Below are 12,420 nucleotides of genomic sequence, written 5' to 3'. Positions count from 1 at the left end.
CGTCATCCCTTTTGTTATTTTCTCCGGCTCTAGGTGGAGCCGTGTTCCCTGGACTAAGCCCCCTTCCTGTGAGATACCCTGCACCTTAAGCCGGCTGGCTGGTGCTGTGCTGCCCAGCGCTTTTCTGCCTGTACCTCAGGTGCCGTTGTCCCAGCGGTGTCCACGGATGCGGCGCCCTCGTGCCGGCGGTGTCCACGGCTGCGGCGCCCGCGGCTGCGGCGCCCGCGGCGCCCGTGTCCCGGCGGCGGCTGTGGCATCCGCGCCCCGCCAGTCATCCTGGTCTGCTGTTGCAGTCGCCAGGGTAGAGCCGGTGCACCTCTTCCTCCCAGGGAGGCTTGACGGTCACTGAATCAGCGGCTTAACGCCGATATTGCGGAGTGCTGATGGCGGCCATAATGGCGGTGGCCAACTTCCGGTCCGGGCTCTCGCACTTCCTGTAGTGCGTTCCAAGCCTCGTTTTCACTCAAGATTTGAATTTTTGGCGCCAATCCTCCGCTGTTGCGGATTACTGCCTGATTTCAGCCCCTTTTTCATTATATATGAAAGGTAGGTGATTTTATTTCTTTGTGTGTTCCTGCTGTTTGCTTTTGGCTGGGTGCTGTTGCATCTTTAGATATGTCAGCCCCGGATAACTCTGAGCCGCCCTCTGTTGAGGACAAGCCTAAGAAAGCTGTTACTAAGTCCAAGCATGCCCAATGTTCCGGGTGTCATAAGGCTTTGCAGGATTCTAGGAAGAAGCTCTGCTCCGCTTGCCTGAGGTCTGTAGCGGATTCTGAGACATCTGGGGGTAGAGAGTTCTTGACCTGGCTTAAAGAGGAGATGCAGTCTACCTTCTCTGCCTTCCGTCAGACCGTTCCTGTTCCTGCCTATCACCACCTTCCAGCAGTGCTAGACCCCGCTCTCCTGGGACATCGGCCTTTGTTTTCTGACTCTGAATTTGACTATTCAGAGGTTGAAGAAGGTTCCTCGGAGGAAGGAGAGATCCGGGAGGAGAGTTCTTTTTTGTTCCCGGTGGAAGAAATTGAGACTTTGATTTCCTCTGTTAGGTCAGCCATGCATTTGGAGGAGTCCTCCACCCAGAAGAGTGACCCATTCTTTGGTGCCAGCTTCTCCAAGAAGTCCGCCTCTTTTCCTGTTCATCCTGCGCTATCTGACATTATCAAGCAGGAATGGCACCACCCGGAAAGGAGGGTTAACCTGTCCAGAAGGGTTAAGCGCATGTTTCCCTTTGATGAAGACTTTACTCAGTTCTATGCTACCCCGCTGGTAGACACTGCTGTTATGAGGGTCTCCAGAAAGACTGCTTTACCGCTTGAGGATGGCTCTCATTTCTCTGACCAGATGGAAAAGAAAGCCGAGGCTGCAGTAAAGAAATCTTTTGAGGCTTCTGCTGCTGTCCTTAAACCATTGCTTCTGCCTCAGTTTCCAGAGCAGTCAAGATTTGGCTCTCCCAGATCGAGGAGGATATTGCTGCCAAAACCCCCAGGGAGACTATTCTCAAGAATGTTGCTGCAGTGAGATTGGCCGTGGATTCTCTCTGTGATGCCTCCATTGAAAACATCAGAATGACAGCCAGAGCTTCGGCGCTTTCAGTTGCAGCTAGAAGGGCCTTGTGGCTTAAGGCCTGGGCGGCGGATAATGCCTCTAAAAACAGGCTTCTTAATATCCCTTTTAAGAGTAAGACTTTATTCGGGGAAGAGCTGGAGTCCCTTTTGGAGAAAACCACAGGGGACAAGCATTGGATGCCTCAGCGAAAGCCTCCTTCTAAAAGACGGCAGTCCTTTCAGCCATTCTTCCCGGGACAATCTAGGGGCCATAGTTCTAGATTCAACCCCTCGTCCAGAGAACAGAACTTCCGAGGCAGATTCCCTCGAGGGAGGGGGAGATTTGACAGACTCGCCTTTCCCAAAGCGTTTCAAGACCCCAAGAGCTCTGCATGACGCCTCCTCCATTCCGGTGGGAGGAAGGCTCTGATTTTTCAGGGACAATTGGTTCTCACTCCCCCGAGACCCTTGGGTAAGAGACATTGTATTGCACGGCTATCGTCTTCAATTCAGGACCAGACCTTCAGACCGTTTTTGGATCTCCCACCTTCCTCCAGACCAGGCAAGGCGGTCGGTCCTGTTATCCACAGGTCTTTGTCTCATCATAGACTTACGCTTTTTGAACGGTCACCTTCAGTTTGTCCGGTTCAAGATGGAAACCGTGAGATCCACCCTCGACACCTTATGCCTCAACGATTTCATGGCTTCATTGGATCTGAAGGATGCATATTTCCACGTTCCCATCCATCCATCCAGCGCATCAATGTTTCCTGAGAGTGGCGATTCCTCGAGGTTCGGCTGTCCAGCATTTTCAGTTTCAAGCCCTTCCATTCGGATTGTCGGCGGCCCCAAGAGTCTTCACAAAACTTTTGACAGTCGTGGCAGCACATTTCCGGGTTCAGGGAATTTCGGTCATTCCTTATCTGGACGATTGGCTTATCCATGCCCGGACGGCGCAGATTCTTCGGGTTCACCTTTCCATGGTGGTCGACACGTTACAAGATCTCGGCTGGATTCTGAACTGGGACAAATCCTGCACCATTCCCTCTCAACAACTGATGTTTCTGGGCCCGTTCCTCAGCATGGGCACCCTGACTGGTCTGCAGCTACACAGCCCCATATTCAACAAACTTTAGTGCTCTGTGTGTTCTGACACTTTTCTATTAGAACCAGCAATAACTTTTTCAGCAATTTGAGCTACAGTAAGGATTTGACGGAACAGCCTTCGCCCCACACGTGCATTAACCAGCCTTAGCTGCCCATGACCCTGTAGTCTGTTCACTGTTTTTGCTTCATTGGACCACTTTTGATAGGTGCTGACCACTGCAGACCAGGAACACCCCACAAGAGCTGCAGTTTTGGAGATGCTCTGACTCAATTGTCAAGCCATCACAATTAAGCCCTTGTCAAAGTTGCTTATATGCTTACACTTTTTTGTGCTTCCAACACATCACTTTGATGAAGAAAGGTTCACTTGCTGTCTAATACATCCCACCCACTTACAAGCACCATGATAACAAAATTATCAGTGTTATTCACTTCACCTGTCAGTGGTCATAATGTTATGGCTGATTGGTGTATATGGACAGAGGTCTTGGTGTATATGGACAAATGATGAACATCAAAAAGTTAAAAGCAAAACCCACTGTTTTGTAGTTTTATATATTTCTTCCACAAGTTAGGTGTCACTGAAGGGAAATCTTGCTTTATTATCAGCAGAATCCCTTGAGAATATACAGAGATTTGGGTAATTTTATTAGACAGCAAATATCTGAAATATTACATTATATTGTTTGCAATTTTTGAACTTCGTCTTGGGACAGAGAGGGGTTTTTTAAAATTATATTTCTAGCGAAAGCACCTTGTTTGGTACCTATTTTAACATTTATTAGTATTTAATATTATTACACACATGGTACAGGAAGAGGGGCAATCTTCAAATTGAAAAAGGGCATGAAAAGGCTTAGGGTATTACACATGCAGCATTAAAGAGAAGTGAAATAGCATTTAATGTCTATGAGTTCCTTGCAAATGATTGCAACATATTAGAAGCCTTTATGGTGTATATTGTTGTATATTTTATATAATTGTTACTTGCTACCTCTTAAGTTATATTGCCATTCTAACACTAATTGCAGCTCACATGCAAAATCCAATGTTGTTATTTACCAAAGAACAATATTTTCTTCTAAATTGTGCCTTCATGGTGACCCTGGTGCTGTTGGTTCTAACGATGTGCTGTAGACTGATGAAGGGTTGATGCTAGTTAATGATATGAAGTTCCAGTAGATGAATAATAGGTCTATTTTAGTCGAGTGGTTGGGTGGGTTCTGTTGTAGAATGGGAGGTATTTTTATTTTCTTGATTAATGACGTAGAAGAAAACTCTCCTACATTGTGACTGTGAATGTCCTCTTGTTTTGTTCTAAATCATTTTTAACAGTTGCATCGCTATATAAAAAGGATAACATCTGCATCTCAGTTGGGCCGCACATTATACGATGAACATGGAGAATTTGCATACCATTACACAATTACAAATTGGGTGTTTTTATCAAATAACTCTGCATTTAGAAACATTGTGGGTAACTTCACTGAGTGGGCTCCAGATGGTCAGCAGCTCATCATTGACTCGCATTCCGTAATATGGAGGAACAAAGACAACCGGGTAAGGGGGGGATTATTGTTTTTGTTTTCCTACATTAAAATTAAACTACATTTCTATAAACTTTACAGGCATAGAGTATATTAAAAATAATTTAACAGAAATAATATATACTCACCAGCACCATACATCCTAAAGATGGTAAAAGAAACCCACTTTGACGGTGTAATGGTTCTAACTTGTGAAAAACCCTGTAGCATGAGGGCCATAAACGTCACACTTAAGACTGACCATCCTAATCACCCACTAACCAGACCTCCCAGCCAGACCTCGCTAAGCCAGGCTCTGGAAAACCTCCCCCAGACAACACACAAATGTCCAGGCAAGTATTTCCTCACTTACCTCAGGGATACCTCAAGTCTTTTTTAGGGGATCACCTTGCCCTGGGAGCATAGAGGAAATTCTTCTTTCCACAACAGTCTCTGATCGCCAGGCTCTAGGTTTTAATGCCCAGCACCTATGCCTGATGCAGACCACATAGGAATCATAGACTGGATCCTGCAAAGCTCTAGTCTCTTGGAAAAGCCACAATGGATCCAAGCTGTTAGTCCTAAAAAAAACATGTACCTGCACCCCAACCATTTGCTCATTCTTTATTAATTTATAAGAGTGGCTCAAACAAGAACTATTTTTTTTCCTGTTTGTAGATTCCAAGGTCTCAGTGTTCAGAGAACTGTTTGCTTGGATATCGAAAAGTTCTGAGACCTGGAGCACAAATCTGCTGCTACGACTGTGTCCGGTGCTCAGAGGGAGAGATATCCAATAGATCTGGTATAATAGATTATACACATAATTTACTCATAGTAGGTGTGTAGGAATGAACGCCTGCTCCTGGTAAGGTAGAAGGTGGAGTTGGGGGGTATTGAGAGCCACACGGAGGGGCAGGTATAGCTTTAAGTGATCAAAATAATAGACAAACAAGACTGGGTTGACTAGAGCTGGGCATAACCTCCCCCACCCGGGGGGAGCAGAAAAACTACTTGGCAGCCGACAACCAGCTGTGATACCCAGCACCTTACAGATATTATGAGAAAGACCTTTTTACACAAGCTCCAACCTCCATGCTTCTGCACACAGCTGGTTCACTTTCACAAATGCGCCTCTTAGTGCACTAAAACACCAACATTAAAAACATAAAAATTTGTAACGGTTTAACTCCTTAATGCATTGTTTTCAATGGGTTTAGGAACTGTACATTTACTCAAGAAATCTACTTATAGTGGGGTTTTGTTTTTGTTCCTTGTTTGGTCTTTGAGCTCCTCCGGTACATTTACTTCCATGTGAGATGAGTGGACCAGATTCTTGGCAAAAGTGGTAGAGGTTAGTGCAGCAAGTGATTTGAAACAGGCATGGGATAGGCATATGATTCCTGAAACTAAAACAATGCGAAGGAAAATTGGGGTGATTAGATTTGGGGCTATTTTTGTTTGTTATTTTCAGTTCAAATCTAAGAAATGTAAACAAAAATAAGTAATTTAACATTAGTTAATATGGATACACTTAGTGGGAGGGAACTATATACTATATTATATTTTATGTTTAATTTACATATTGAGGCATAATGTTACTTTGTGTTATTTTTCAGACAGTGAGAACTGCATTGTTTGCCCAAGTGATAAATGGTCTAATGAGAAAAGGGATCTATGTATTCCAAAATCGGTGGAGTTTCTATCATATTTGGATGCAGTTGCTGCAGTTTTATCCTTTGCATCAATTCTGTTTTGTCTTGTAACTGTTGTAATATTACTGATCTTCATTGTCTTCAGAGATACCCCAATTGTGAAAGCCAATAACAAGAACCTCAGCTTCCTCCTCTTGGTCTCCATCATGCTGAGCTTCCTCTGTGTGTTTCTGTTCCTCGGTCGTCCTGAGGATGTAACCTGCATGCTGCGCCAAACAGCTTTTGGAGTCCTCTTCTCATTAGCCGTGTCTTGTATTTTAAGCAAAACAATCATGATCTATATTGTTTTCAGAGCCGCGAAACCCGGCAGCTCCTGGGCAAACTGGGTCAGTGTGAAAATCTCCAATTCTATAGTACTGCTCTGCTCATCCATTCAAGTTATCATTAATATTTCCTGGTTGGCCATTTCCCCCCCATTTCAGGAGCTGGACATGCACTCTTATCAGGGAAAGATCATCATTCAGTGTAACGAAGGCTCAGTTATTGCCTTCTACTGTGTCCTGGGTTATATGGGGCTTCTGGCAGCTCTTAGTTTTATTATAGCTTTTTTAGCCAGGACATTACCGGACAGTTTTAATGAGGCCAAGTACATCACCTTCAGCATGCTGGTGTTCTGCAGCGTTTGGATTGCGATGATCCCGGCCTATCTGAGCACCAAAGGGAAGAACATGGTGACCGTAGAGATTTTTGCCATAGTGGCTTCAAGTGCAGGACTTGTAGGATGTATATTTATTCCAAAATGCTATGTAATTGTTTTTAGACAGGAATTGAATACAAAAACATATTTACTTGGAAGTAGAATTAAAGGTTTAACCAAATAGTTATAAGAACCATATTCTGAATTATATGTTTTATTATCTTATAACTGTCAATGGTCAATTTTAGAAACTTGAATTAGTTTTCTGGACATCAAAAGTCATTTTTGCACACAATACCCAATGTAGTTTTAAGAATCATATATCTTATTTAAACCAGGCAACTATTTTAACCCTTCTATCCTTTATCAGTTGCAAGAAAGGTGAGGCGTCCACATGTTGGAAATCAGAAATAAACTCAACAGCACACAAAGCAAAACACACACGACAGGAACCAAATAAACCTCTACAGACTCTCAGGCCCCATCCAGGCTGTGGAGCTGCATGTCTTTAGTTTCCTAGTCCTTGCTACAGTTTCCCTAGTCCTAGTGTGTCAGTGTTTTGTGTACATTTGCCCTGAAGCACCTGAGGAGTTCTGTTCCTCTCTCCTCTTCCCATTTCCCAGTTCATATATCCTATCCTTGCTTAAAGGAGAAGCGTCCGAGGATTCTGGCTCCTCACTCCATCCCCTGTGTTCCTTGCCTTGTTCCCTGTCCTTGTCTGGTTATGTTTCTTGTTTGGTCTCCCTGTCCCTTGCTCCTCGCTCTTTCCCCCTTGCTCGCTCTATCCCCCATGCTCGCTCTGTCCCCCTTGCTTGCTATGTTTCTCCTGTACTCTGCTCAGCTTCCCTACTCCTAGCCTGCAGCATCCTGCCCATTTCTATGTTTTATGTCTCATATCTGCTCCAGGGTGCCTGCCGGTTATTACTCTGAACTGGACAACATCCGCTGCTATGTCAGGGTGCTGGTATGTGGCTGCACAACCCTGGGTACTCGGCGCCCTGGAGGGTGTGGTCCCCCTGCATCAGGCCCTGACCACTCTGCTTCTGCGCAACGACCCCTGCTCTGGGTCATGGTAGCCGCCTGACCACGGACCCGGGACCTTACATAGACATAGTGTAGATATAATGTCTATGCCCATCGTATCAGTATAAACGAGTTAATGATTGCATTCAGAACAATTAAAAGATTCCCTTATTGGAATTCAGATGATGCAGACTTCATATATCCATCCCTCAGTCAGACATTAAGTAAACCTGTTACAGGCCTCAGTAGACGTTAAGGTTAATGACTGTTACAGGTCTCAGTAGACGTTAAGGTTAATGACTGTTACAGGCCTCAGTAGACGTTAAGGTTAAGGATTTAACTACGCACTACTAGTAGTTTCTGTTAAATAAGATTTTTTTTTATGTTTTAAGATTAGAATGTTTTTGCTATTCTGTAAAAATGATCAACAGCTTGGCCTTGGTGATTTTCCTCTCCTGATTCTCTCCTGAGTTTGAGAGATCCCAAATTGCTTCGTCTAACAGATTTGCTAAAAGGGAGGGCAGAGTAGAAGAAAGGGTTACAGCATCCGCAGCTATACCCGCCGCCACTAAAAAGGTAAATAAGATAAAGAGAACCTCAGATTCCCCTTCACCAGAGTCTGAAGAAAAGACTAATGAGCAGTAAAATGGAGAGTTTAGAATTACAAATACTGTACAAAGACTCCAAAAACACGTCTGTGGATTTTACAATAAGACCCCAGTAAGTCGGAGAAAACTGGGTTACTTTTTTCTTGCGTTTTTCATCCTGTTGTTGTTGATAACTACAATCTGTGTTGCAATTCTTCGCATTCAGTGGCATTTTATCACACAAGGCCCTGGAACCACCCTGACATGGAATCAGACCCAAATTCAACCAGGTATTGGGAATGCTAAACATGTACATAAAAGAGCTTTGATGTCTAATAATATTCCTGTGAATGTACAGGTTACAGGACTTGAACAAGGTCTGTACTGGAAACCATATCCAACGCCTAATGCAGGGGCGTCCAACCTGCGGCCCTCCAGCTGCTGCAGGACTACATCTCCCATCCTTCTCAGCCAGCCCCTTAGCTGAAAGAGCATTATGGGAGATGTAGTCCTGCAACAGCTGGAGGGCCGCAGGTTTGACGCCCCTGGCCTAATGGAAGAGTAGAATGCCCTGGGTATATCCCAAGTGGTACTTATAAAAAAAAGGTACAAGCTGTTACCCTGCCATATAAGTTGCCTTTACAGGACCACCGGAAACAACGAACATATAGAGAAAAGATGTGTTATGCTTCTCTTGGAAATTGTTATTTTATTGATTTTCAAGGCGTACGAATCTGGCCAACACCGGAAATAAAGGCTGATCAGTGTCCCCGTCCATGTACTACACAGGACAAGGTAACATATAAAGGTTATCCTATTTTTTATTTGAATACAGGACAAACTACTCAAAAAGGATTTGTCCCCTTCAGAAGGAGCGACACACGTATTGATTTTTGGGAAGATGCAGAGGAGGAGGAATATCGATTTCCTGGAGGTGTAAGACTTTATAAAGGTGCTGTTTTGTGTTCTAATTTGCTATACTCAGAATGGTGGAAACCAGAACTTTATGATGATGATGGCTATGATGCCTTGATGAAGAAACTACATGTTGAGGTACAAAATCCGGAAACGGGTGAATTATTCCTTATTACTATTATTACCCCCTGAGTGGCAGGCAAAAGGATGGAGAAAGTTATTTCGCAGTCTGACGGAATGGGATATTTGTACAATGCCGAGATTTCCCTCATTTCTGAATACATCGTATTTTAGTCACTCTTGCAAAGCAAAAGGTAATCCGTGCGGTATTACTTACGAAAGTTTGATAGAACAAGGAATATGTGATCCAGACATTCCTTCACAGGTTTATAGATGCACTTCTTGTTCATTGATAACATTTTCCGGTGGCAGCCTAAACAAATCGACCAAGGATTTTTACATTACAGCGGACTTCCTGGGTTTTTGGTGCGTACAGAAATCTAAATTTGTTCAAACAAATTATACGGTTTACTCCCTGTTTCAGAAATGTTTGACAGACAGCACCATATATGATGTGGAATCTGTGATAAAAGGTATACAGGATAAAATCAACGTATCTATTGGTACTGATGACAAACCATGTGAGTATATACAGTGTAAAACAAAAAATATCGCTGATATGCCATATGCTGAAGCGGTGTGGGGAAAAAATAACACATTTGCAAATACACATTATCAACACAACATTACACAAAAAAGTGATGAATGTGAAAATGTTTTGTTAACGAGACGACGGTTGTTAAATAAAGTTTTCAGTAACAGCTGGTCATGTGCTAAGTGATGCTGTTTCTATTATTAGCCACGTCTCCGGTGCTAATGATGAAGAGTTAAGAAAGAAAGTTTTGTTGTTAAAAGATCATTGAATAATTTTTACATCTGGAGCAATGTCAGATTTTACTGTTTTAGCAGAAGAACTAAGAGCTTTAATGGTACTTAATAAGTTAACAGCTATGAGATTAACCCTTCAAGGGGAACAAATTGATACCACATTATTAAATGTGACATGGATTCAAAAACAATTAGGCTCGAGTGAAAGACAAACTGAAGTTTTAGCTCATGTATCGAAACTCAGGGTTTATGATATTAACGAACTTAAGCATAGACGAATGAGAAATCCTGATGATAGTCAGTGGGAATTGTTTTTTTCTATGAATTGATTATCCCTGGTGATGTTTATACTACTAACTGGGAACTTGATAACTTTGGACATTTGATTGATACTGCTGATGATTTAGCTTTAATGCAAATTAAACAGCCGTATGATTACATTTCCTATAAATGTGGAGAACACTTTTATGTTAAAGTTGAGAAATGTACAGAGATAGGATATCTTGTATGTGATGAAATTTATAGTGTTTTACCTTGTGGAGCTGATGGTAAGGGATCTGATTGTGAAATTACTGTGCATCCGGTAATTGCTCCCAATACTCGATGTATAGATGTATTAACGCAAAAGATACATTCTGAGTTATTACGTATAGAAATTCATGAAGGAGATTTTCCTCAATGGATGCAGAACCTTGATAAAGCTTTAACCCCTTAATGACAATTGCCGGTCCTGGCACGGCACGGAAAAGCATGTGCTTTACGACAATTGACGTGCCAGGACCGGCACGTCTTTAAACGGGTGCAGAAAGCGATCTACTATCGCTTTCTGCACCCAAAAAGCGTTGCTGAATGCCTCGACCTCGAGGCATTCAGCAACGCCGCGATCGGCACGAAGGGGCCATCTCTGGCCCCTCCACGGGGCGTCAACATCCGCCATACTTTGTATGGCGGCGGACGCCCGTTTTAAAAGCGTTTAGGAGGCGATCGACGATCGCCTCCTAAACTTAAATGGTGTCGCTGGAATGCCTCGATCAGGAGGCATCCAGCGACACCAAACACTAACCTTTTGATGGGCTGTGACCGCTCCGGAGAGCGGTCACAGCCGCAGCTGCCGGCAATCTTCGCCATCAAGGAAGATGGCCGCCGTCCTGTAACAGGAACCACAAATTTTAAAAGTTCGCTAGATGGTCCAGACCATCTAGAGAACTTTGGCTCCACTTGCAGGTTGAATACAGGTACTGCATTCACCATGCAAGTCAATGGAGCCCAGCTTTCTAATCACAGTGTGATTAGTAAAAATAAATTAAAAAATAAAATAAAATTAATAATAATTAGAAAAAAATAGTAAAAAAACAGTAAAATGTAAAAATCATTTCCCACTGATGTCACTATCAGGGGAACCTCCAATAATTAATAATAATAATAAAAAAAATATATATACATATATAAAAAATATATTTTTGTGAGCAAGTCCTAAAATTAGCATATTAGCTTAAAACAATTCTCGCATGGAAAGAGTTAAAATACTGGCATATTAAATGCCCGTGGGGTGTCTACTTTTAAAAAATGTATGATTTGATGGGGTAAATTGAATGGGCCAGGTTCAACAACGTCCCAATTAACACGGGGGGAAGGATGGCCACACATCTAATTTCCAATTAGAAAAATGCACACGTACCAAATGTGGCCTTTTAGTTCCCCCAAAAAATGACACACCCATGCATGTGGGGTATCACTGTACTCAGGAGATGTTGCTGAACACATATTGGGGTGTTGTGTGACAGCGGCATATACCAGGAGCTGTAAATTCATACATAAAGTAGGTGTGTGTGGGAAAAATACACACACAAAAATATTACTGCAAACTTTGAAAAAATGCTGGTGGTAAAATATGTGCATGCAAAGAGTTAAAATACCAGCATTTAAAATACCCTGTGGTGTCTAGTTTTGAAAAATATATGGTTTTGTTGGGCACACTGAAATGGCCCGGCTCAAAGATGTACCAAATAGGGCATGGGCAGTGGATCCCAAATGCCAAAGTTCAACATTGAAAAAAGCGCATGCCCCAAATGTGGCCCTTTTGCCCCAAAACAGCCAGGCAAAATCATTCATGTGGGGTATCGCTGCGCTCAGGAGATGTTGCTGAACACATATTGGGGTGTTTTGTGATAGTGACTACCATAAAGTTTGACAAAGACTGGTGGTAGATATGGTGCATGGAAAGAGTTAAAATACTAGCATTTGGAATACCCTGGGCTGTCTAGTTTTCAAAAATATATGACTTGATGGGGTAAATTGCATTGGCCGGGTTCAAAGATACCCGAAATGGCACATGGGGGGAAGAATTACCAGATTTGGAAAAAATGGCTTTGAAATAGCAAAACGCTACCTGTACTTATTGCTCCATAACGTGCAGAAAAAAGCAAAAAAACATAAAAACATTGGGTATTTCTAAACTCAGGACAAATAGTAGAATCTATT

General features: G+C 42.9%; 1 protein-coding gene across 1 annotated transcript; it reads left to right on the top strand.

The window, feature by feature from the left end:
* Positions 1 to 1,936: 1,936 nt before the first annotated feature.
* LOC149281009 (vomeronasal type-2 receptor 26-like) lies at positions 1,937 to 6,710 on the top strand. The gene is made up of 4 exons (XM_089499824.1): positions 1,937 to 2,016; positions 4,118 to 4,211; positions 4,856 to 4,979; positions 5,794 to 6,710. Exons 1-4 carry the CDS (start codon positions 1,937 to 1,939, stop codon positions 6,708 to 6,710), a joined length of 1,215 nt encoding a protein of 404 aa, XP_089355950.1.
* The last annotated feature ends 5,710 nt before the right edge of the window (positions 6,711 to 12,420 follow it).

Source organism: Sceloporus occidentalis, unplaced genomic scaffold (assembly GCF_023333645.1).
Source record: "Sceloporus occidentalis isolate IW3139 unplaced genomic scaffold, rSceOcc1.0.p SCAF_140, whole genome shotgun sequence".
In the NCBI taxonomy this organism is placed as follows: Eukaryota; Metazoa; Chordata; class Lepidosauria; order Squamata; family Phrynosomatidae; genus Sceloporus; species Sceloporus occidentalis.
The sequence above is the reverse complement of the archived record's forward strand: the minus strand, read 5'-3'. Positions and strand labels throughout refer to the sequence as shown.